The 26686-nt window shown below is 37.4% G+C and overlaps 1 protein-coding gene across 2 annotated transcripts in view; it reads left to right on the forward strand.

The window, feature by feature from the left end:
• LOC113966918 (cadherin-6) overlaps positions 1–22382 on the forward strand; it is a 103501-nt gene extending 81119 nt beyond the window's left edge. For both annotated transcript variants that reach the window (XM_027682039.1, XM_027682050.1), the window contains exons 7-12: positions 1053–1306; positions 7015–7151; positions 11299–11420; positions 12191–12308; positions 12396–12647; positions 16206–22382. In XM_027682039.1, coding sequence (XP_027537840.1) covers positions 1053–1306; positions 7015–7151; positions 11299–11420; positions 12191–12308; positions 12396–12647; positions 16206–16696 — 1374 coding nt within the window. In that variant the 3' untranslated portion in view covers positions 16697–22382. The remainder of the gene's footprint in view (positions 1–1052; positions 1307–7014; positions 7152–11298; positions 11421–12190; positions 12309–12395; positions 12648–16205) is intronic.
• The last annotated feature ends 4304 nt before the right edge of the window (positions 22383–26686 follow it).

Raw genomic sequence — 26686 nt, forward strand, 5'->3', positions numbered from 1 at the left:
GTATTGCCTGTTTTGCATTATCAGAGGATGTTGAATTGTATAGCTATAATATATTAAAGTATATAGACAAGTTTCTTTTGACTTACATTTTGTAAAAATGTAATTAATAAATCTATCAGCATGTTTTTGCTTTAGAAAAAAAAATCACAGCGCCTTGCTAGATCATAGTGGACATCATCTACCACGTTGCACATTGGCTGTCAGAAAAGGTTTGAGAAATATTGTTTACAGTGGGCTATCAGGCAAACTTGATAAGGTTACAGATATCATCCTTCATCAGTTCAGGTTCAGTCATCACTAGATAGACATTGTGTAGATTTTCCAAAGATGCACTTGCTTATTGATATCAGTACGACACCTGTCATTACTTGTTTTTTAGAAGATGCCTTCCAGGGTCTGATTATGATATCAGTCTAACTCCATTTGCATTTCTGTCTGTTGCTGACAGAAGCTGTGAATCCTCTACAATACAATGGAAAAATGAGGTGACTACTCCCTCTCCACATTTCTCCAAGTACAGTGGCAAAGAGTAGCTAAATGCTGTTTCTTCATACATTTAACAGCGTGATATAGTCATAGCCAATCATGAAATCATGTTTGACTTGAGGGGTGGTCCTGGATATCTAGACACTAGATGTCACAGTGTTTCATTTCAGTGATGGAATGCCAATATCTAAACAAGCATTACCTAGAAGATCTTCGCTCCTTTAGTGTGTGCTGCTTATGGGCAAGGGATAGACAAGAAATCATCAAAATGCCAAAAATGACAGAATAACAGGCATAAAGAGTTAACATTATTTGAGAAGAAAAGACTAATTGGTGTTTAGGAGTTCTAGGCATAGAATTCCTTGAAAAAGTGGTTTTTTTCTTGTTATATCATCAGTGGCATAGAGCCCTTTCTTTCACATTTCTGTTGGCATTTTAATTCCAGTTCAGGCTCTTGTTATCTAGCTCAAGCCTCTCCATGACTTCCCACCATTCATTTGGCTCATCTGGCTGCAAGCCACAGCAATCCCCACAGACTTCTCACACCTTTTTTTTTTTCTTGCCAGGCATTGGATTTCGAAAATAAAAACTTATATATTCTCAAAGTGGAAGCTGCAAATACTCACATAGACCCTCGATTCCTGTACTTGGGGCCATTCAAGGACTCAGCTACAGTCAGAATTCAGGTGGAGGATGTAGATGAACCCCCTGTGTTCAGCAGACCAGCATACATAATGGAAGTGAAAGAAGATGTTCCAATAAACAGTGTAATAGGAACAGTAACTGCTCAGGATCCAGACGCTGCCAGGAACCCTGTCAAGTAAGCATATACTATTTCAGCTTGTCCGTAAATTTTTTACAGCAATAATTTTGCTTCTATCATGTCAGCACACACAAAAAAAATCACTTCTAACAATGTGAATTGTAGGACATGCTAAAATATGGAGTATTGTAGATGGTAAATAATCTCTCATGCTTGAGCATGTGTCGTTACGTGTGATTGTGTTTGCATGGCCTTTGCATCTTGAATTACATCCTAATCTCTTCAGTAACTAATGTCTGTTGTTATTTCTACCATGAAAGAATTTACTGCAAAAAGAGCACTAAGATGTTAGTGTTGTTCTTCCACCTTTAACATTTTCCAGTACAGTGCAGTGCATCCTCTTGGCTATGTGACAGGGGGGTGATTCAGCAGCCTTTTCTTCTTCCGTCTATCCAGACCTGCTTAACAGAGGTCAGAGTTATCTCCTCTAAACTGCAAGTAGAAATGCCTCAAAATCAGTTCATGTGCACATACAGGCTCTGATCTCACCTGTATCAGTGTAAGGCTAATAAGATAAAGAGTCAGTCTCATGAACTTTGTAAATTACACTTGCCATGAATCAATAAACTAGTCTTAAAGGCAGTGGAGGAAATGTTAAGGCTGGAGTAGCTAAACCTAAGCCTTCATTTTTCGTAAATTAAGTGGTACATTGTTTCAATATATACTGGAGTACTTAAGTCATATTGGATAGAGTGTAAAAGAACTTTTAAATAGTTGTGTGCTTTATTTAAAGTTCATTGCTACTGACAAGGCGGTGAGAGGAGGAAATGAGAAGTACAACAATATTAAATTCAGGTCAATTTTCAGCATGTCTCTGGTTGGGCACCTTGGAAATGCGATAGTAGTCTTTAGATCAAAATAGAACAATGCAGGTTTAATAAAAATCCAGTCCACTTCTGCAAACAACTATCTTTCATCAAGATATCTTACTATATTTATGAGGCATGAGTAAGTTTTAAGCTCCTAGCTCATCTTGTGAGAGAGGTAAATATTATAATCTTAATTTTCTAGATGAAGAAGCTAAATCTAAAATGTTTCTGCAGAAACTCTCATTATCTTCAGTTCGCATGGCATACCTTACACGAATTCTTGTTCAAGACTAAGTCTTCTAAGTTTAATTAAGGCTTTCTTTCATTTATATCATGACGTGCAACAATTATATGGTGTTCTGGGCCAGCAGAGCATAGTCACTTCCAGAGTAGCATAATGTTTTGCGGACTTGGTGAAGTCCAGGGACAGAATAAACAGGTTCTATAGCATGTTTTCATGGGCATGCCAGCATGAAGATGAAGAATCGTTTGGGGTGACACCTAGGCCCCTTGCAGACTTCATAGGAACCTACTTTTTTATATCTAATGGCACTGGAGAGTAAGGGGAGTGCTTCCCTGCTTCCCTGCGGTGATAACTACAACCATTTGCATTTCACACCAGCGCCAGCTCCTAATTATAAGTGATTTACAGTGGATAGGGATTATGCTGTTCATTGTTGAGTACTGCCTACCGGCTCTTTGCTATTAATTGAATGTGTGTGCTAAAACTTACCTAACTTTCAAAGGGCAGTTCTTTAATACAGTATAGGTACTTTGCATATTTAAGTATCAGGTAGTCATTGAGCAAAATTTAGCAGAAGTGTCAAAACTGATGCAGTGCAGCAGAAAGCTTGTTTTCTTTTTACTTTAATAGCATGCAACAGCAAAGTGCAAGGAAAAGTAAAATAAAAATGAGAAAGAGGTTAGAGTAGTAGAAATAAACACAGCTAGAAGAAACGTGACAATCAGAGGGGAAGGAAATCAGCAGAGAGCAGTAGCCTGAGAGGTGTTAACCTGCAATAAATGTAATTTTATGGTGCTAATATCTTGGGTATCTGCTAGAATTTAGGGGCATGGGTTGAGTCTGCATCTTTTTGACAAGGTAATTTTTTTTTCTATCATGCAATAGAGATGCTAAATCTGATTTTCACTCTGAGCTTCGGGGAAGATGCAATTAGACTGTATATATATGACTTGTCACTTGCTTGTCAATTTTTCTTGAAGGTTAAAAATAAAATCTTTAGACACTTGATATTACAATGAAAACCTTCCATTTTCTCCTCTACTCAAGTGAAGATTTCTCTTCCTAAACAAACTGAGCCCTAACTCTGTTAGATGAAAGTCCCTTTGATCTTCCATTAAAGGAAACCTTCACAATATCATTATGAAAATGCATTATGAAAAATTCACACACACATCCCTTCCTGACCCACAAATCTTCCTGACTTGTGGTTACATTAGACAGCAAGCTGCTGAACATCAGAAGGCAATGAAGCAACAGCAAAATATAAAGCAGATATCTGCCCTGGTTGTAAGACTGCATAATCATTCCTGACCTCTATATTGGTAGAGCTAAGTTTCATCGGTCTATCTCTTATAAATTAAGTTTTGCTGTGAAAATGTGAAAAAAAAAAAAGTTGTGAAAATACGAAAATACAAAAATACACCAGCTGTATTTGAATATGCATCTATATGTCGTGGCATTAACACAGTCCTGAGTAACACTCCACTGTCCAGATGTGTTATAAAAAAAAAAGTTTTGCATTCTGCTTGTGTTTTATCTACACATAAATAATATAAACTACTGCATACTGAAAAAAAAATGCTGAAACTGGCACTGCTGTATTGTACATCAGATCTTTTTAAACTGCTAGTTGAGTTTTTTTGCTATAGTAACTCCTCAGAGGCATAATGAAGTTCATCAGTCACTGGAACTGTCTTCCTGCTGTGATTTGATTTACTAAAGTATCCCAGATGAAAATGATCTGCAAACAAATGTAAGGCTTAATTTTGTTTGTGTATTTTACTGACAACATATTTGCATGTGTTGTATTTCACCCTTACCTTCTTCCTATTATATAAAAGGAGAGACTGTAATCTACATAGATACCTTTTAACTTCCTAGCTTGTCAATTCCTCAAAGTTTGAAAGAGATGAAATCCTGAAATCTGACAAATACACGAGTAATTTCATTAAATAAATGTAAGAATGAGTTTGATGTTATCTTCTTAATTCTTACTAGGTTATGATCCATAAGTCAGAATCACCACCAATTCAACATAATTAAGAGTCTTGATCAAAAGAGACTGGATTATGCAAACTGAGAAACAGAAGTGACAGTCTAGCTTATTAAAATCATCCTTCTAGACCAGATTTAATGGTATAATTGGAATATACTTTAACTGCATTGACCTTGTATGTATTTTCTTTGGGATATGAAGAAATAAAATTAACATTTCATTAAGAAACTGTTCTCTGCTGTTTTTTTTTAATGAGTTTAACTTTCCACTGTACAAATGAGTGAATATACGTATGGCTGTACAAATACTTACATTTTAAAATTCTTAATATCTTGAAGAAGAAGTCCTCAGTGTTACACCTCTGGTAATCCTAGAAGAAGTCCAGAACCTTTTTTTTTTTTTTCCATTTCTTCCAGATAGTGATCACAATACACTAAGACATTAAAATGTGCTAAGATAGTAAGATATTTCAGGTTCATTCAAAATATAAAGCAGGAGTGAAAGTAAAATTGAAGAAGAAAAACCCCAATGAGTGGACAACTCATGCCTAAAGCTAGTTGCTTATTTAAATATCTTACTGAATAAGAGCCTGAAACATACTAGTACAGTTGACTGGAACAGCTAATCTATGGAAAATCCTGATACTTCATTTCAAAGAAGAATGGAAAATCTAGATTTACTGCAAATAACAGAAATACTGGAAATGACAAAGTATTTCAACTGAAAGATATGGAAATGAGCTGCAGAATATCTGAAAAATAATTGAATTCACAAAATACCAACATAATATCATACAAAGCCTGAGTGAATGAAAGTTAAAATGAAATGTTTACCATATAAAATATTTACTTTGTAAAAATATAAACTAGTCAGACAAGTTTGTATAAACTTGTTTTCATCAAACATTTCAGCCAAGTCAACAAATTCACACCTGCTATTTAGATTTGGACAAAGCAATGCTTTTCAAGCTGAGGGTAGCATTATAATGCTGCATAAAGGAACTGGGTTAGTGACACCATGGCTGACTTCATGCAGCCAAAATTGCAGTATTGTCAGTAAAGTGACAGCAGTGAAAACTAAACCTGAACTCCTGAAAAACTAGCAAGGTGTGCCTGTGCAAGTACTACCAAAAAAAAGTTAGCTTGCTAGTCCTAGTACCTTTAAATGTCATTTGGTTTATTCCATAGGAATTTAAGATGGAAAAAGAAAAACAGTTTAGTACAAATAGTTAATACTTTCTATTGTTTTGTCTAGGAAGGTAGGCTACACTAATTCTTATTTTGGAGTAAGACCTGTCTAATCTGCTGTGGACATTATATCCCATTCTTTTATATGCAAGGAAGAAAAATTCAGTTACAAGATAATTAGCAAGTTAGTTAATTTTAAACTTTTGTCAGAATCATGTCTCAACTAGATTCTTCTATTCCCTCCTTCATCCATGATGAAGTGTCTCTCAGAATTTGAGAGACACTGCACAGGCACTAGGAAATCCATGCATAATAAAGGACGTGTCTTGCAGCTGCTCCTAGGACAGAGCAGGGAACAGAAATTTTTCTTCAGCCTCTGCATTCCCCTCAGTTCTGTAGTGGCAGTAAACTCTGCCGGTCATTTTCCTGGCGCAGTTTTCATCTGACTGCTTACCAGCTCAGCCATTATCGTTATCCTTGTCTGGACACAAGGGACAGCAGTAGCTGCCTTTGTCTCCATTGACATGGCCTGCAAGGAGACCAAGGGTACACACTGGGTTTCCTAAGGCTCTGTCCTGGATTGTACATGAGCACACATTTGGACTTGAAACAAGAGCAGCATAATGCAATTGCATTCTTGCTTTGGCAACATTAGAGACATATTTCTGTCAAAACATAATTTATGCAAGAATTTTCCCTTCATGAGAGATGAAACCAAGTCACCGCATTTGGATCAAGGTGGTAGCACCCTCTCCTGGGAACTGGAGAGTTCAGCTTTTAAACTGGGATTCATTCAGTTCAGCAGAAAAAGCAAAAGATTAGATTGAAAATTTGAATCTGTATTTAGACTCTGAGCTCCCCCAGAGCTTGTTAGCATTCATTTTCACATCTAGATACCATCAAGCATGGCTGAGAATGTTAGTTTTAATGAGTTACAGCAAACCTTTGTGTGATATGTACCATGGAATAATGAATCTCTATTCCATGTTGACTTGGTTTGGTGGGGCAGCCTTTTTAAATGCTGGGAAGTGAGAGGCAGAAATGCACCTCAGCCATCAAATTTTATATCAGAAATGATTTGGAACAGTTGAGATATCAAACCATAAAAAGAGAGTTTTATAAAGGGAAAGCCAACTCAGCCTTAAAATAAACTTCATATCTTTCAGGACACAGACTTCACATTTCTCACTAAAAACAAAGCTTTGATGATTCTCAGAGGTATGTAAATTCTGCAGCAATTCATTTATTCGCTGACAATACTCCACCTTCTAAATCAAACCTCCAATGTGTCATTATCCAGTAACTCAGAATTAGCTCTTTGTGTGAATACATAAAGACTCTGAAGCCTGTGCTGAAAACAAAAGGAAACCCCATTTGCTAGATGTTTGATGTCTAATCTTAGAAAATGGTTTAAGAGCATAGAAATTAAAAGGAAAGCATTCCCCTAACCCCTGTCTCTGTATTTGCAGATACTCTGTAGATCGTCACACTGATATGGACCGAGTATTCAACATCAATTCAGGAAATGGTTCGATATTCACTTCAAAACCTCTTGACCGGGAAACACTGCTGTGGCACAACATTACAGTAATAGCAGCAGAGATCAGTAAGTTATACCTAAATACAGCTCCTTTCCCTGATGTAATGAATTTAGCCTTCTAGCTGTGTGTGTGGAAAGCACAGTTGGACAGATGTCAGGTTATATGGATACTCCGCTCAATACTAATGAAGAAGCAGTAACTCTGCAAGAGCTTGTCTGCAGTTTTGTGTTTACTAGGGACACGGTTCATGAAGAGTTAACCTAGCTGAGCAGGAAGGAAAGAAGACAGTTCTGTGTTTTCTAATCAGTAATAGCCATTTTTTACTGTGGTTGTTGAAATCAAAAACTAGCATGCAGCAAACAAGATGGTTTAAAGCCAAACTGCATTCCTTTGCTGAATTCAGTCTCATCCAGACTGGATGTTTTCAAGTAAGGCTAAGGTGGCTGGGCTGAGCTAGGGTGCCCAGATCTTAATCAGTTTTAAGGATTTCTACTTTTGAGTTCTTGTGCATCCTTTTGAAATTACAAGCTGTGGTTACAAATCAGTCTGTCACTTAGTTTAGGATTGTTCTGAACTAATGATCTTGTGATAATACTAATCATGTTGATTTTAGAAGTAGAAATGCCAGGGATCTAAGATAAGGACATGTATGGTAAATGGCCTTTAAAAAAATCATTTTTATTTTAATACATTAACTATAAGCACATCAAGTTCTCAAGTATTAGGGAATGCAATTCTATTTGCTTTTGCAGAGTCACAGTGCCTATGTTTATGGTGGAATGGTAGATGAATTTAATATAAACACCAGTTCTATGACTGTCACAAAGTCTTTCTGCAACTCAGAGGCTAAATGGCTTTTCATTTTTCTGAAACAATGTAAGCTCTACTTTCTTTTGTTGTGAGTATGTGTGTATGGCTCAATCACCTGCTGAACAGTGAGGAGTGTAACTTAAGAGCTAAAGAGTACTTGACTCCAGCTTTCTTTATTGTGTAAGTCTTTTTAAAACTGAAAACTGATGTGAAACAATGCTACTGAGGCAAGCAGATGGTTATGTGAAAGAGTAGGGAGCTTGAGCCTACAGGAATGATAAGGCATTAACAGTTCTCTCCATCTCTTGTAAGTTTGTGCCTTTTAATGCTAGTTGTGGGGTTTCAGCACACCAAATGCTGACTGTTAGGTGTTTGTGTTTCCATTAAGTCCTTGAAGGAGTGATCAAGAGTTGTACACTACAGGCAGCCCTTGGCTAGAGGAAGAGGGGAAAAATAAACATCTAAAAAGGAAAGAATAGCAACATTTAGGAAGCACATTTGCACTGATCTCAGCGTGGCTGAAATAGTCTACAGTATAGAAAATTGTATAGTGTCTGAAAACCAACTTAGCATCCATACAAAATCTCATTTGGTTCCTTGTTTCCTCCCCTAAGCACAGACCTTCTACTGGGCCAAACCCTCTCAACTAAACCTCTTGTATCTGATATGTCTGATACTGGCTTCTGTCTTAATTCCCATTTCTCTTTAGGCTGGATCCTTCCAGGCTGCAACAGGATACTTCCTAGGGTATACTTTACTAAGCCTAGACCAAATTGGGCATAACGAGGGTAGATGTCTTCCAAAGGCAATTTCCTTGGTTGAAATGCTACTGTTCTGATCCAGGACTAATTTTAGTCTCAAGAGACTAGACTTGAAAGTACCACTGCTTATTGTTCCTAGCTAAACCCAGTAATTTCTAGCAAGGCTACCTAAAGTCCCATTCCACCAAATTCCATAGAATCACTGATTAGCCTCAGTGGCATATTATCACATTAAACTCCAGGTATATTTCAGTGAAGTAATCTCAAAAAAAAAAATCCGGTCAAGTTGCAGGCAGGATGCACGTTCAGATGGGTGGGTGCTTCCTTGGATATGGAAAAAAAAATAAATTATAAAGTCATAAGGAGAAACACCTTTCAGTGATGACTGTTCTTGATTTCATTTTACAGTTAAAAAAAAAAAGAGACAGAATTTGCCTTTGTCTAAAATTGTTGGTAAGTGTAGATTGCTCCATTTCTAAATGTTCTTCTTTTTCACCAATATGAGCTGCAATTGCTCAGCAGCCCAGAGAATCAGTCGTGCTGCAACTGCTGCAAACAAATAGTTGGTGAAGCACTGGGTCAGTACATCTGCCATAGTCAGAAGGCAAATTGGCATTAAAACTCAGTACACATGTCTACTGAGTCACAGCTGCAGAATTACAGCTGATTTACCAGAGAGAATTCCCAGAGTATTTTTAAATGTTCATTGCTTAACATTTAAGGGTAAATCAAACATTGGTAGGATTTTGAGGCTGTATTCTGAAAAAACTCACTTTAACAGCTTGGTTGCTGGCTCAACAGAAATCATATCCCTATAGAGAAAAACAGATTTAAGCAGTTTGTGGAGTCTGTGGAGGTTTTTTTGGAGATGGAACCCAGCAGTAATTAAAGGATAATGCAAACAAATTAACCTACATCAATTAACCTGCACAAATAGTTTGAAAGATGATGACAAAAAAAGAAAAATTAAAAAAGATTTGAAGCAATCTTTAAACTTACATTTCCTTTAAATCAGAAAAAAGACTCATGTTCATAGAGTTTTTTTGAAGCTACAATTTAGTCCAGTATCATTTTAAATTGTGAGAACCTTAAGCACCTAGAAATAAAATGAAAATATGTAGTTCATGGTTCAAAAACCAGGAAAGAAAACAACTGTAACTCTTGAGAGGAGAAGAAATACATTGGCCAATATATTTGAATGTATTTGTTAGAAAAGTATGCCCTTATAAAATAGTCTTGCCAATAGTCCCGTGACTTCAAATGAATACCTTTGATTTCTGTCTATTATAAAAAAATCACAATTCTATTGATGTATTTTAGCATAGAATTCAGCCTAGTCTATATTATATATAAACTGTTATTTTATTCATTGAATGAATTTAGCCCAATGGTTCATATTAGAAAGTGGTTTGTGCCTAATGGACTCATACTAACTTCAATAGGACTGTGGAGCATTAAAGCACAATATATTGTCCAAGTGACTGAGCTCTGTAATACAAATACACAGTGCCTATTTTGGAGAAGGCATTTTTAAATTTATAGAACTATGATAAATACAGTAATAGGACTTTTATTAAAAGTCTACAAGCTACTATAATGAATAAATATAATAATAAAGTCAACAAGCTACTGTAATTACTGCTTGTAGAAGCACATAGAGTCTTAGATCTGCTATGCTTTATTGCACATTTTTTTCATTGAGTCATAGGTTAAAATGCATTAATAAACTATTTTAACATGGGTAGGAAATCAACATAGCAAAATTCAGTGTGAGCCCTCATATAAGAGAGGGGGAAGGTATTTATTTTAAATGAAACTAATGTCAATCACACTCTTTCTCTCGTAGACGTATGGTGATTTCCAGATGTTTTCATTTTTGTCTAGAAAGATGACAATATTTTCATCAGTATTTTATACTCAGGAATATTCTCGTGAAATTCAATCTTTTGGCACAATGCAGTCCTTACAGGGAAAAAAATTGTTTACATATGGGGGTCTGCAGATTCTATATAGGGCTTATGTTCTTCAGCCAATACATTTTAGTTTTTACTCTGGAACACCAACCAAATCAATTTATAGCAAATTAGAAAACATCTGTGATCACAGCTGCAGTTACTATTTCTATAACATAATGATAATCATGGTAGCTTAAGGAACTGTGTCACAAAATTTGTGGGGACAAAACATTATATTTAACAAGTGGAGAGGAAAAAACCCATTCGATTCCATCTTCATGACTCTTCAGTCATCCTGTTTCAGAGCTAAGGAAGGGGATATGTTCTAGATACTTTGCTGCTACCAAAGTGTATCAGTGGGCTAATATATAGATTTAATTTAGGTTCAGTATTATATTTATATATATATATCACAAATACATTCATAATCATACTTGGAATGTTCAGAGGAATTTGTAAATCCTGGAGTCCTATCCAGTCTTAACTCTATAGTTTACACAGAATTAGAGTAATGATACTACATACATCCATAATGCATTCATCAGAAATCAACAGAATCTAAGTGAAGCGCTGTGAGTGAGAAGAATTAAGGCAATGAGCGTAGGAGTCTGTCCTTTTCCTCTGCTGTACTGTGTTGGCAGCTGGGCTAAATAAAATCTCTGTTCATTCTGGTTTTATCATTTCAGACAACCCAAAACAAAGCAGCCGTGTTCCAGTGTTCATTAAGGTTTTGGATGTAAATGACAACGCTCCAGAGTTTGCCATGTTTTACGAAACCTTCGTCTGTGAAAATGCAAAAGCAGAACAGGTGTGTTGTCTCCTTGTACTAAGAAAATATTCCAAATTAAATCAGTTTTGCTACTGCTCTTGCATCACCTCATCAAGAGGGTGTACTTTGCATTGCATCAAACTTAATTGCAAAATTAAACAGTGGCTGCGCAGTATCTGATTTCACTTAGTATTCTTGCAGCTAACATGACAGTATGTTTATACTGTTATTTTCTGTACTGCACCTTGTTATCCCTGACTCATTTTCATTCTGTGACTCTCTGCTTTATTCAGGCACCTCCACTGTCTCCTTCAAAAACTGTTTCAGGGCTGTAACTGTTAAAGGTCCTGTCTATGATAAAACTATTTCATGCCAGATAACTCTCACTCAACCTGTCCTATTGCTAAGTAGTTCAAAGTAGCAGATAATTTGGAAGATTTAGCCACACTAATTCTGTGACATGAGATTCGGGTAGATAAATAAACAGTCAGCTTGGACTGTTTCACCTTTCGTCTCTATTGCTTATCACATGCAAAGGTTTCCTACTCATCTGGAGTGGCATCAACCCAAGCCTTCTGTTGAATTCAACATGATTTTCCTGCCAACTTTTAAATTCATTATGTTACTGGCTGATAGTATAGAATACAATAGTATGGTAATGCTAAACAGCATCACTTTTCTTAAGCTCACTATAGCAACATCATTTGCCTTAAAACAGAAGAAAAAAATGAGTAAGATTGCTTTACAATCCTAGATTACATAAATAAAGTCCACTGACTTTGAAAAAAATTCTGTTCTTATTGTTTCAGCTGATACAAACATTAAGTGCTGTTGATAAAGATGACTCTTACAATGGACATCAGTTTTCATTCTCCTTAGCTCCTGAGGCAGCCAGCAGCTCAAACTTTACACTACAGGACAACAGAGGTGAACTTCTGGGAAGACTTTTCTTATTATCTCTTCTTGCTTTCAGTCTTCAGATGAAGACATAATGCATGCTTTGTGTATTTCCAGATAACACAGCAGGCATTTTCACCCGAAAAACCAGATATAACCGGCATGAAACGAGCACCTACTTCTTGCCAGTGGTAATATCAGACAATGATTACCCTATCCAGAGCAGCACTGAAACAGTGACTATTCGAGTATGTGCTTGTGACCATCGAGGCAAGATGCTGTCCTGCAACGCAGAAGCCTTGATTCATCCTACTGGTCTTAGCACTGGGGCTCTTATTGCCATTCTTCTCTGTATCATTATATTACTTGGTAAGTAGTTCAGGGACATTTTGTTGCTTTGATGGTTATTTTGCATAGCTGTAATGATTATTCCAAGACTAAGACTATTTCCTCCTCTGAGGGCTGCTACAGATCGAATGTGTAGAATACAACCTATCTAATCTTAGTTATCTAAAAGTGAGCAATGTACAAGTAAGAAGAGACAGCTGGGATCTACCCCCTGGTCAATGGAAAGAGACAGCTGTAGAGAGACATTAATCCCATTCCTTATTGGTATCTGAGGAGGACCAGACTAATCACCCTCTGCAGGCGTCCATCCCTTTCCATTGACCATGGAAGAAGGCCAGATAACTTAGTTTTAAAGAATTAACTTCCAATATCTAAACTGAGGAGAAACAAGTCTCAGTGCTTCTGTTCTGTTGGAAAAGTATGGTGAAAGCTTCTAAAGGACTCTCTCAGAGGCTGCAGGGTGCCATTTCAGGGACCTGTGAATAGGAAGAGGTTGGATTCTGGATGTGGAAGATGTACAGAGCTCACATTCACAGATGGTCAACGTTTTATATATATATATATATATAAAAATAGGAACAGCTTGAAACATCTCTCACATTCCTCTGAGGTTCTACCCCTCTTGTACTGAAAACAGAGATATGGTCATTAGGCATAGTCTGTAGGTGTGGGGAGAACTGCACAATACAACACAGGCTGTTCTCTGGGAGATGTTATTAGTCAGGAAAGAAGGGAGTCAGATCAGTTTTATAGCAGTAGGGACAAGCAGGGGAGAAAATGCTTCCTCAGTGATTCTGCCTCTTTTTACCATACTAGTACCTTCCTTGGACATGCTCAGCACCACTGCAGAATCATCCCAACCTTCACTTTTAACAAAATTTCCCTCTCCAGTAATGAGTTGAAAGCCAGGTTGTGATTCTCAGACTAACAGTATAGTATGGCTTGCTCAAATAAGCACTATCCCATTTTCAGAAAAGATTCCCACAATAACAATCTTATCTTTAATTCACTGTTAAATTCATTTTTCAAAACACAGTATCATTGCCCCTAAGGGTTGAGCTCACTTTGTGTTAAGTTCCTTACCAGAAAAAGAAATGTAATGCTGCAGGTAGTCTTGCACTCGTTAGTACAACTGTGCTCATTAATATCAATCTGACATTAAACGATTTCCTGTTTTATGTCAATCGAAAATAATTGATTCTGTGTGCTAAGCAGCACTTTATGTCAATTACTGCTCATGCCACCATGCACCATAAGCAGATTTTCAATTAACTCAGCTATATAATTTTCCATTTTCAGGTTGGTTGCAGAGTTTGAATGTGCAACCACTACTGAGTGAAAAACAATACTCTGGGCAGACCTGAACCACAACTCAAAGTTTAGCAGCAACAAAAAGTGACTGTAAATTGCTAGGTTTATTGGAGTTTGAGTAAGTCTAGCAGCTTATCAAGAGGCCTCAGATACTGCTAAACACTGACATGCAAATAAAGGTGATGTACTTTATCATGTAACTTCTCATGGACTTTTTTGCCTGCAAGTTCAGCACAAAGTAGTAAAATCCACATATCAGATGTGTGACATAACTGTCAAAGTCTCATCCTTGCATGTTCTGTGTAACACTTTTTTTGTAATAAGCTACTTCAGCAACCCTTTGATGTAAAATCTGTCATTCCTGCGCTTTCTCAGACCATTTTACCAGTCGCTATTCCAGAAGCCCATTCAAAATTGACACTTTTTTCAAGTTCTCCAAAATTTTCTCTAGCTATCTCTGTTCTGTCACATACACCTTTCCCCAGTCCTCCCACGGAGTGTCACAGCTTTATGCTCTCGAGGAAGAGAATTATCTCTTACTGCATTTTTGCACAGCAGCACAAAGAGGCATCACTCAGATTAGGACCCTTCTGTGACAACACAAGTGAATTCTCATCATTAGGCTGAAAGCCTGAATTGCCACCATCTGAACCATCTCTCCTAATTCCTTCAGTTTCACCACCTCACTTATTTCCTTTCAACTTATATTGACAGATGTCCTTCCTTATTCCCAGTATTCACACGACAAGGCACAGCATTTTCCTACTTTATCCTGTCATCTTGGTATCCTTCCATAGTCAATGGAGAGAAAAAACACATCTTGTACAACATGCTTGGGCACACCTACAGATAGTATTCTTGCTCTAAGCAATCCCGCAGGGGAGCTCATAATATAAAAACAAACAAACAAAACCCCCACAAAAATCCCCCCAAACCAATGAAACAAACACCACCTCACCCAATCCCCCCCAAAAAAACCCAACAAACCAGCTTTTTGTCTGTCGAAGAAAGCTAAGAATGACAAGTTTCAATGGGCTAAAATTTTGGTTTGGGGACACCCTGAGTCCTTGCCACTGCCCTTTAGAAGGTTACAAATGAGGAAGGGACTGAAAAAAAAGTCTTTAACAGTTACTGTGCTTTGACTCACATACATTTTAGAAATACAGCTGACATGAAAGATAACTGTGATCCACCTTATCATCTCATATCAATGAGTTTAGGCATTTCTGCTTTCCTTTGCTGTGAAAGAACTATAAAGACAGCAAGATGTGTCTTCCCTTGGAGTTTGCACGGCAGAGGTGAAATACTGGGCAATGCAGATCTCAAACTACCAAAGCAATGTTGATAGTAGAAATACATCCCTGCTCCTTGCTGCTGTTCATTTGTCAATGTTCAGCCATTTGCCTTAATGTATACTCCATCTAATAAAGTAGGAAAGTGTTTACAATATTCCTTTCCATCCTCTGTGTCCACTTCTCCAACAGTTCTGAGAATCATTATTGAGCAAAAATATTGACATTTGAACCAGGGTCATTGAAAGAGTTCTTTCCCTCCAGATAAATGAAAAATATATGAATGCATACACGCACATTTTAAAATGAAGGACATAAAATATGTTTCAGAAATCTGCTTTTGGCAGATTAAAAAATAACTTTATCATATATCATCAGTCTAAGATTTAAGCCATGTTCTTTTTTAAGGTGATGTACATTGTAAAAACATTCCATGGAAGTTAATAAAACTCAGTCTTTATGCTGGCTAAAAATCCACTCCATATTCCAGGCTTTTTTTTCCAGAGGAGGATAGATTTACTTATCTTGTAATTCAGCTTTGCTAAGCTCAGTAGATTCCAGCCTTGTCCATAGCAGAAGTCACATATTGTCCCAGAGGTTCAAGGTAAATAACATCTGACGTTACTTATTTTGAAGAAAGTGTTTCTTCCATCCCAACTGTCATGAAACTAGTTCTGTTCTCAAGACGTCAAAATTACTATTGTGACTGTGGGTAACAAAGGGCCTCTTGACAAAATGACACTCCACTTGGCTTCTTACAAGCTTGACATCGCCTTTCTTCTAGTGCACATCCATGCCGTTTCATCTCCCAAGGAACTCACAGGCAGAGCAAGCACAGCCTGAAAACCTGGCACGCACATTTTCAGTTTTGCAAAACATTTTCTAAAACTTCAAATTCGACCTGAGGTGCAGCATTTCTTCTGGGCTTTAATGGAGTTGGGGATTAACCTTCTTTCACTGTTGTTTTTGTTTCTAGTTACAGTGGTGCTGTTTGCAGCACTGAGACGGCAGAGAAAAAAAGAGCCTTTGATTATTTCCAAAGAAGACATCAGAGACAACATTGTCAGTTATAATGATGAAGGTGGTGGAGAGGAAGACACCCAGGCATTTGATATTGGCACACTGAGAAATCCCGAAGCCATAGATGATAATAAATTGCGCAGAGACATTGTGCCCGAAACACTTTTTATACCACGGCGGACTGCAATAGCGCGGGATAACACGGATGTCAGAGATTTCATTAACCAAAGGTTAAAGGAAAATGATACAGATCCAACAGCCCCCCCATATGACTCGTTAGCAACCTACGCATATGAAGGTAATGGTTCTGTGGCTGAGTCCCTCAGTTCCTTGGAGTCGGTGACTACAGACGGAGATCAGGACTACGATTACCTCAGTGACTGGGGACCTCGGTTTAAAAAGCTGGCAGATATGTATGGTTCAATGGACAGTGACAAAGACTCTTAATATGTTGCCTTTTTTTTTCTTTCTTTTTGTTTCCTGTCCTCATTTTCAGAAACAGCGTTGGGATATGTGAAGTGGCTATTTCTTTCTATTTCTCCACAGCTGTGTGGAAAGGGTTCTCTATTCTACCCGTTTGAATTGTCTAATGACAGCAGTCTGTGTGGGTTAGCCATCAGAAAACTTTTTCTAGTATCATTTTTTGAGCTTCCAAGAGGCAAAATCCTTATTTTTTAGTGCATCCAGTTTAGCAGGCTAGTCTTACAGGCACAGCAGCAGTGGAGGGGAAAGAAAGGATCAGATGGGGAGCAATATTTTTACTTGTTCTGCTTTTATTGTAAATTGGAATATATTACTGTTTAAGCTCACTTGCTCTTTTTACTTGTATTCAGACTATTCAGCTCAGACAATTGCTCTGTCAATTGTGTATTGCACATCCCAGTGTAATGAGGTACCCCAGTTTACCCTATGTATTATAGTTAAAAGTAGTGGTGATGGAACGAAGGTTTATTATACAAGTAAGAGTAAGCTGAGAAAAAGCATCAAACACGCATTTTACTCATGGAGATGGTAGAAAGGCTTAATGGTCATTTAAACCTAAGTGTTTCTCTAGAACTTGCCACTGCCCCCAATGCACTGAATCATACTAACACACACATATATATAGTTCATTGACTTCTCTGTATATATTCTTCTGACCTAGCATTGCTGGAGAGATGTGTGTGCGTGCACGTGTGTGTGGTCAGTAGCCCCAATATCTAATTCTTAGATGATTTCCCAGTTCTAACCCAGACCTGCTTTGCGATACATGGAAAGTCATCAAATCCAACCACAGATTAGGTCATGACTTGGACAAAGGAACAGATCATAACTGTGCTTTTGTTTGCACTTCTTCAGTCGGCCTCCACCTGCACATCAGTTCAGTGATGGCCACTGCACTGGGGAGGAGGGAGTCAGGATGTTCATATCCAGCTACTTCTGCCTGTTCTCTTGTGCAGGTGGGGAGGAGTGGCCTCAAGGTGACTGCCACCCACTGGGGCAAACAGAGCAATTGCAGAGGAGGAAATAGTGCTTTTTCTGTCCTCACCTTCTCTACCTGGATGTCCAGGGTGGATTCCTGACTTGACTCTCTGCCCACTTTTGCTATCTGTAAAATGGGGAAGTAATGCCTACCTCATCAGGATTTTGCAAGAACTATGTAAGTAATTTGGAAAATGCTTTAGAAATGGAAAATGTTGGCATTCTGCTGAAGGAAGTAAATTGTCATGGTTTTGGGTTGTTTTCTTTTTTTTTTTTCCTTCCAGATTCAAGCCCTGAATGCACAAATAAGTGAGAATTAATTGTGATTCCAGTGGCCTGAAAAAGTAGGGTTTATAACTATAGCTCATTTTTTAAAATAAACTACACAGCCAAGTTTGTTAAAGACTTCACCAAAAGGTAAAATTTTAATCACAAGTGTCACATTAAAAGGGGCAAAAAAGAAGAATTTTCATATTTTCATATTCGTATTCTGTGCTTTAGAGGGTAGAGCATAGTTCTGTGGTGATTTAGTTTTAAGGTATTGTCAGCAGAAAAGCTGTAATTGTATTGCTGGTGGGATCATAGGTAAAATTGACTAGATACCACCAGGATTTAATTTTTTTTTAATATATATATTTTTAAATTAATTGTATTATTCCAAATCATGTTTTGAATTTTAATAGGTAAGGTGTTTTTCCTTCACCTTTCTTTTTTAATAGTAGTTGTTATTGATTGTATCCATCAGTGTGTCTGGCTACGTCTTAGAGTGAAAGAGACATTGGTTTGGATGATGCTAAATGCATCTGTGATTGACTGATGATCTTTTTTTTCTTTTTTTTTTAATCAGTTCCCTCTCATTGTGATAACAGATTTGTTAAAGGCCATTGATTAGTTCCCAAAGTTAAAAGGGAAAAGTTGTAGATGGTTGTTTTGATTTACTTAGGTCAGTGGTAACCGTAACCAGTTTATTAATATATTAATATTTGAGAGGTCACGTTATTAGAACTTTCAATCCTGTTCTCAGGATATTAATTGCATTCCACATATAAGGTTGTTAGAGATGGTGTAATTGTGGAAATACTATTTTGTATCAACAGCTTGACTCATTTGAGAATTGAAGGCCCAAGCTCACTTGAGAGTTGGGGTCTGTTTAAAGGTATATTTTAAAGTTATGTTAGTATTCATACTTAAAAAAGCAGGCATATCTATTTTTTCTTTTTTAGTATAGTTTACAACAAGATGTAACATTGTTGTCATGTATTTAGAGCATTATTTTTAATTTAGTATCCTATTGAGATGATGTTTTTGTTAATTCCTTTTCGAGATAGAAAGTGTTGATTTCCATTCTTCTTTGTGATGGTCCATTTCTGTTTACAAAAACTAGTTTAAGCATAAGTATACTTAGAAGTGCACATTTTTTTTTATGATCACCCCATCACACATAAATTTTATAAAATTAAATTATAATTTTATACCTTGTTTCTGTCATAAACAAGATGAAAGCATAGGTTGCATTAAAGTAAAATTGTTTTTCCCCTTTTTTTTTCTTCAGTGCATAAATTGCTCTTATCACATTCTTTTAACAATGATTGATTAGCATAGATAAGGGAAGTAAGGTAAAGTAAAAAGTACTTAGGAGAATATAAGTATTTCTTAAAAAATGGTTATAGGTTTTTTTTATTATTTTATTTTATTTGCTGGTCTTGTTTGCATTCTATAGTTGTCTTTCCTTTTAGACAGGAAGAAAAAATTAGTTCAATCATTTTAATAAATCCAGAGTCTCCTGAGGAAGACTTGGAAAGGTTAATACGTATTTATATAATTTCAGACATGCGTAAATCCTGGTATCTACTTCCAAGTTGAATTGGTTGAATTTTTAAATTTTTTATTTAATTGAAATAAAGTTATATATTCATAAGGTAAAAGTATTTTCCACCCTATTCTCTTATTTAGTAAAGGGAAAAGAAAAGACAAAGTGAACTTATTAAAATTTAAACTAACAATACATAAAATGATTTCTTTTATATAACTTGGTTAATAGTTGGTCTTTCAACAAATGATTCTTGATGAAAACACAAACAAATTACAAGAATTAATAAACAAATAATCTAAGTAATTATTAAAAGTTTCATTGGTCTTAGGCAGTTCTGATTCAGTCGTAGCTTGTTCCTATAAAAAGATGAGGTGAAAATTCGGCCTGCTATAAATTAATCATTAAAAAAAAAAAACAACCGAAGGAGTAATTCATCAAGTGTAGACTTAGTTTCTGTGTATATTACAAAAGTGAAAAAAATTTAAGAGAAATTTGCTGGCAGTCTTTTCACTCAGTTGTCAGTGTGTGTGTGTGTGTTGCATTCCTAGAGAAAGAGAAAAAAAACCCCAAAAACACACAAGTCCCAAAGAGGTTTCTCTTACAGGTTATCACTTAATAAGTCAGGTTGTTTAACACAGTGGTTAAAAGTCAAGCACTGATATTTAATTCTTTGCAATAAAACAGCTAGGTAAGAAAAACAGGAGGAAGTGTAAGATCACGTATTTTTGCTGAAGTACGCTTTCTTCTTTTTATGCGTATTCCTGTGAAACAGAAGGAAAGAAAAGAAATATGCTTGGTTCACTCTTGAACTAGTGAGGTTGGTTAGAAACAGGTGTTTAAGATTCAAAAAAAATTTCAACTTTGGCTTCACAAAGTGTTTGCCACTTAGTTTTGACAGTTTAGTCTCCGAGTTTGGGGGTGGATCTCATCTTTGATCAGAGGGACCGAGACTGCTTGTAAAAATTCGACAAGAGTCACTGTTTGAGCTGTGTTTGTTTTAGGTTTTTTTGCAGGCTTCTGCCTCTCACCCTGGAGCCAGGAGTTAACTTTTATCAGTTTTGTAGGTAACACTTGTTCCATTCAGTTTACTCCAGTGGCTGGATGCTCTCTGGAAAGTGGATGCAGCTTCTCAGCATCCCACTGCCTTAGTATTGACTGGATTTCAATCCCTCTTGATTTAAGGTCAGATTTTGATAGTTTAATAGCAGTCACAAAATTAGTATGCAGTTTTTTGCAGCAAAAGGTAATCCACAATTTTCTCTTTCAAGTTTTTCCCAGACAGACAGGAAAATTAACAAAGCCTGAGTGAGTGATTAAATTTTTTCTTTGAGAGTTGTTACCACCCCGTGAATACCTAAGTAGGCTTGGTGTATTTTAGTTGTTAAGTTCACGATATTAAGCACAGTAGCTGCTAGTAGTAATGTGTTGGCACACAAGTGCCTGTAATAAAGAGTTAATATTAATTGGTTTTCTGAGTTCATATCAACTATGAAAATTCTGTTTCACCCTGCAGATGCAGAGTTTTTAATTGCAAGGCTAGCAGCAAACAACTGTTTATTTAGGTGGATTTTAGTAGCTTGGTAAACACTAACTTTAGTGAGTCTAACACTTTGAATTTTTTTCTTTAATGTATGCACATTCCACAGCTTTGTTTGATTGCGTTTAACAGCAAGCAGTTTTGCTGGCAGTTTTTTTTTCTTTTTTAGCATATAACACCTCTTTTACCTGCAGCTCTTTTTGTTCGAAGCCTGCTGTAGCAAGTGAAAATTTAAGGTTGTTCGCTTCAGTTCTAAACAACTTGTTTTTAGCAACAAGTTCAGAAACTGGAGTTTTCAGTTGTTCTCCTGTTTCCCCTCTTATGGGTTAATGATAACTTTAATACTTGATTTTCTGATTTCAAAACCACATATTCAACATCACCAATCAGTTTAGAAGGAGGTAAATTTTTAGATTTTTGTTATGCACAAAACACACTTTGTTGTTCCAATTGTAATTCCAGTTTCTCTGTATTTTCTTGCATTTTTGCCACCTCTATTGGAGAGCAGGAATCATTGTGCAAAACACTACATTCATTTTCATTAGAATTACAGTTTTCTGTAGTTTTATCATAGCAAATATCTCCTTTCCAGATTCTCATATCTGGATGAGTTATTGACTTTTGAGGCTGTCGGCTCCAACAACCAATTTGGTTGTTTGTTTTTCTAGCAGTTGTTTCTCTTTGCAGTTCACAAGCAGAGTTTTAAGGTGGTCCATGCATTTCAGAACTTCTCCTTTAGCTTTTTTAGACATTTCAGTGCACTCTTCCTCCACTTGGGAAGAGGTAAATCTGCATTTTGCAGAAGAATATTCACGACACCCCACTTTCTTGGTATCATTTTCTGTCATGTTAAAAGGGGCAGAAAAGGAGAATCTTCTGTCCAACCTGTATTAATTTATTTTTTGTCAATCAGTGTCCCCCCTCCAGGAGATCAAAGCCATTTAATGTCCAAAACAGTCTGGTAGTGTCTCACCTAATGAGACCTTATGCTAACAGATTCGCTGAGACGGACAGGACATTTGATACCTTTTATATATAGGGACTGCACTTAATAGCAGTAGAAAATCCCTTCAGCAAGTTTCTCCTATGAGTTATTTCACCATTGACAAAACTGTCAGCATCTAAGAACGGACTTGCTCTAACAGTTCATGAAATAACACGTTTATTAATGCAAATTTGTGACAATTTATGGGGTTCGCTGTGTCTGGAATAGGGTCTATCTGCAAAAAACCACACTTAAAACTATGTAATAATAATAATAATGCAAAGCATAGACACACACGCTAAAGCAAAAGCAACTTAAAAATAAGTAAGACAACTTACAGAGACTAAGTAAAGCAAAAAACTTAAGTACACACTATAAAGCAAAAGCAACTTACAACAAAGTAATAAAGAAAAGTTTTAAAGTACTATGGAGCAAAAGTAAAATTAGTATATATGTATAAAGAAATTGCTCATCCCAAGGCATCCCGAGAAGATGGAGGAAGAAAAGGTAGCCCATAGGTTACCTCCACAGAGTTGATGGAACTTCTCCACGATTTTTGCTTGCATCCAATCACTTTTTATACCTTTTTTCTTTAGGCAGTTTGAGTGTCTATAGTCAGTAAACGAATTTTGAGGTGATAGACAGATGAAATAAGTCCAAGGGTCCACTTCCTGAGTTCCCAGCAGGCAGGATGTGCTTGAAAAAAGCCCATGTTATCTCCATACCATATCACTCCTTTCTTCATTTTAATCCTTTTATCAGTTTCTGGGAATGTCTCCCCAAGTGCTGGAGTTTTCCAGGAATCCATCAGGAGGGGTTTTTTCTTCTTTTGCGTGACCTTATCTACCACCTTAGAACAAGTCTCTGTGTGTATGTTTATCTACTTTGCCAAATTAAGTAATTTTTGTCCAGGGGTGGGGTGGGGGGAGACACAATAATCTTGGGCCAGAACTATTTTCGTGATACCTTGCTTACCACTCAGTATTTCAGTTGATTTTTCAAATGTGTAATGGCCTTGCTCTTCAAATTCAGCCATCTAGGAGAGACTGTCTGGAGAAAATCCTAAGGGGCTGCCGTGGGGCATATCCAATTTCCAGGAGCTAAAAGCAACCCTGTGTCCCAAAGTAGGGAACCAGCCCATGGCTCTATGTCAAGGAAAGAAGGAATTAATTTTTTTTAAATATACCTCATAGATAACTATTCTTATTTATTTCATTTTGAAACAGTGTTTAATACCAGAATTACAGGAATGGATCTATTGCCCCTCCCCCAGACCTTAAGTGAATCAGTCTGAAAACTAAACAGCTCCAATTTACTCCAAAAATAAGGAGAAATGAGAAAAAAAGTTAATAAACAGAAAATTAAGAGGGATTAAAAATTAATCTCTGGGATTCATTACTCCTAGTGAGTTAAAGAGAGCAGTAAGAGTCCCAAGTATTAGATTTTTACAACCACAACGATGTAATTTCAGGTTTTGCAAGCTGGCTCACATGGAAGAGAATGAGCCAGCCATGCTGCAGTGCCTGGCTGGGGCAAGAAGGGACTCCTTTGCAGTGGGGAGAACTGCACACCTATGGGTGTAGGGCAGACTAGCTAATGGCTTGCAGATGCCTAACATGATAGGTTGGATGGGTTTACAGACCTGAGGAGCCCAGATTTTCCAAGGGTTCTGAGCCCCCAGCCTCCCTGAGGCAGGCCTCTCACAATGTTTTAAGTCCAGCAAAGCACAGTTCCCAACTCCATCGCTTAGAGGGCCTGAGCCCATTGCACCCATCATGATGGTAATGGCACAGCTAGACCCTTATTATGTCCTCCTGAGGGCCCCTAAGTAATTTAAGATGATAACAGCCTTTGAAAGCCTAGCCTTTCATGGCTTCCTTGAAATCAGAGCTTCTAGGAAGCAATTTGTCCAAAAGCTGGCTCTGACAGACAGGAGAGACCATCTGGATTTCAGATATGCAGAGGAGCAGCAGATGCTCATCACCACCTGCCACAGGTCCGTCACTTCTGGCTGCTCCCCTCATACAGTCAAGGGGGCCAGCCTATCCCTCCAGGGGCTCCTAAACGTGCACCTCTCTCACCCTTCACTGTGGGGTTGCCTCCAGCAAATAACCTCAAGCTCAGATGGAGCTCACTGAGCGAGCCAGTGAACTGTCCTTTCCTCTCCTTAAGCCCCGAGGAAACAGATTGTGTGTGGAGGGGATGGCAGAGGTGGCTGTGAAACTGCGCAGGTATTCAGCCCTGTGAGCCACCCCCAGCTCACTGGGAAGAGGGAATCACTGGCACTTTACTGAAGACAGACCCTGTGCCCTGAAGGGGCTGGGCCACTCTGCGGGTCAGCCTGCATTAGTCACTTCTAGGGGTGGGATAAGGAGACAGAAGGATAACTTGTAACTACTTTCCTATGTTTGTACAGTGATTTTGTCTGATTTAGTGATTGTTAGTAGCAGTCCAAGCGCGAGTTTTGGATTGGTTTGATTTCTTTCCTTTTAAGTCAAAGCTGGTTATTTCTTGTCCATTGCGTGACATGGTAAATAATAGAGAGTGGCTACTCATGCCTGTTATGTAAATATATTATATGTATAAAATTATGTTATGTCACCACAAATATGGTGCCTGAATAGCAAATGCATTCTTCTAAGAAAATTTGAGGCAAACTTGCATCCAGATTATTATTTGTGCATCTAGGTTTTAAGGTCTATTTTTTTCCTGCAAATTACACAAATTTAGCATCTCTCGCACAGCAAGAAGAGTTCAGTTCTTCCTTTTCTTCTTGCTTGGCAGTACCACAAAGTGCAATTTATAAAATCAGTATTGCATATTAAATATTGAAAGTGCCATATTGCAGTGAATACAAAACTTTACAGTAGAATTTCTTTGCACTTTATTGCATGGCAGTGTGCTAGATGATAGAAATGAGTATTTAACACAGTGCTTTTACACAGTGCTACAGTTGTCATTTACAGATAAACAAGTGTTGGACTATGGGCTATGAAGTGGGTTTCAAGGCTGTTTTAAGCCTGCTCTTCTTACAACCACACCTATTTAAGAAGAAATAATATTATTAGGAAGTTTAGCTAAGCCAGGTAGAGAGATAGCAATGCAGTTGCCTTTTAATTTGGAAAAGCATCTGAGCTAACAGCAGGAGACCTATTAAAAGATGCCAAGGAATTCAGTGGAGTCAGGGTGAAACAGGGACCTGGGAGACTATTCCAGCTGTGCTAGTGCTCTACACTTGGAATAAGGTTTCTACTGTAGCTATTTCATCCCAACTCCCAAAAGAGTCACTTTATCTCAGAAAAATGGGGGGAGGTGGTGGGGTTTTTTTGTGTTTGTTTGTTTGATTATTTCAGGTTAAACCCAATTATATCCCACAGCAGCACTGGTATGGGGAGACACAGTATCCCACACCTCCAATACAGTCATGCCAGGACATCTTTCTGTGTAGACAAGTGCATGGAAGAAAGATGAGGCAAACACTTGCGGAAAGCTCTGCACAAGGGAATTTGGGTGTTTCTACAGGGCTCTACCAACAGGATCACAGGACTGGGAAGTGTTCCCAAACCTGACGTAGATGGAGTTGTGTCTAACCATGAGAAAAAAAGTTGTCTCTATTTTTCAGTTATTTCTGGTAAAAAAATTGCTGGCTAAAGTACCTAGTAGAAAAAGAACACTTCACCTGTACCAACACCAATATTTTCTAAATTTTTCCTAAGAAAAAGATATATTTTTCTGGTCTTAATTCATTCTATGGACAGGTATTTCTTATCTGTTAAATGTGAATGGGAGAGGCAACCTTCAAATAATCCAATTTTGGAAGTAGCAGGACACATGACGTCACAAAAATCCCACAAAACCAAGTAACTGAATATCTGCAGTACCATAAAAAAACAGAACAGTCATAAAGAAGTAGAGCAGAAAGAAATGGCTTTAGATATATGTGTCTACACATGTACAGTATGATTAAAAAGAAGGGAAATAATGAACATTGGAAGCTGCCCATGTTTCAGAACCAGAATTATCCATGTTGAGCAGAACCAACACCACACAGTGACTTCTAACAATTTCAGGTTTCCTACTGCAGCCAGAGGGAGATTTGCATGGGTAGGAAGAAAGACATCATCTTTTTCAGACCAAGCAAATTAAATCCAAGCCATTTCTATGCAGATCTCTAGGAAAGAAAGAAACGTGTTAAATTTCTGCAGCAGAACTATCTTGATGCAGGGTAAATTACTGACAGTGGTTCTAAGCAGTAACTTTCTGCAAGCACCACTGTGTTAGCTCTACTTGCCACCATCTGTTAGAATTCTCTCCATGTTTCCTTTGGCTATAAGAAGTATTAAAATTTTTCAGAAGAACCACTGTCCCAATTGGATGCTGCCATCCCCTGCCTATTTGCGTTTCAATTAACTCTGCAGTCTGAGCTCCCTTGTCAAATGAGAGTTGACAAATTAACAGTCATTACACTACTTCCAATAAATATGAACTATGACATGAGCTGTGAAAGGCAGTTTTTTTCCAAACCCTTTAGACCTGTGAAACAGCAGCCTCCTCCAATAAATGTCAAAGCCACAATGGGTTTTTTTTGTTTTCAGTTTAGTCTTCAGAAAGACTTCTTTTCTCAGAGATTCTTTCTGTACT

The sequence above is a fragment of the Neopelma chrysocephalum genome, unplaced genomic scaffold, assembly GCF_003984885.1.
Source record: "Neopelma chrysocephalum unplaced genomic scaffold, ASM398488v2 Primary Assembly neopelma1_22b, whole genome shotgun sequence".
Taxonomy (NCBI): Eukaryota; Metazoa; Chordata; class Aves; order Passeriformes; family Pipridae; genus Neopelma; species Neopelma chrysocephalum.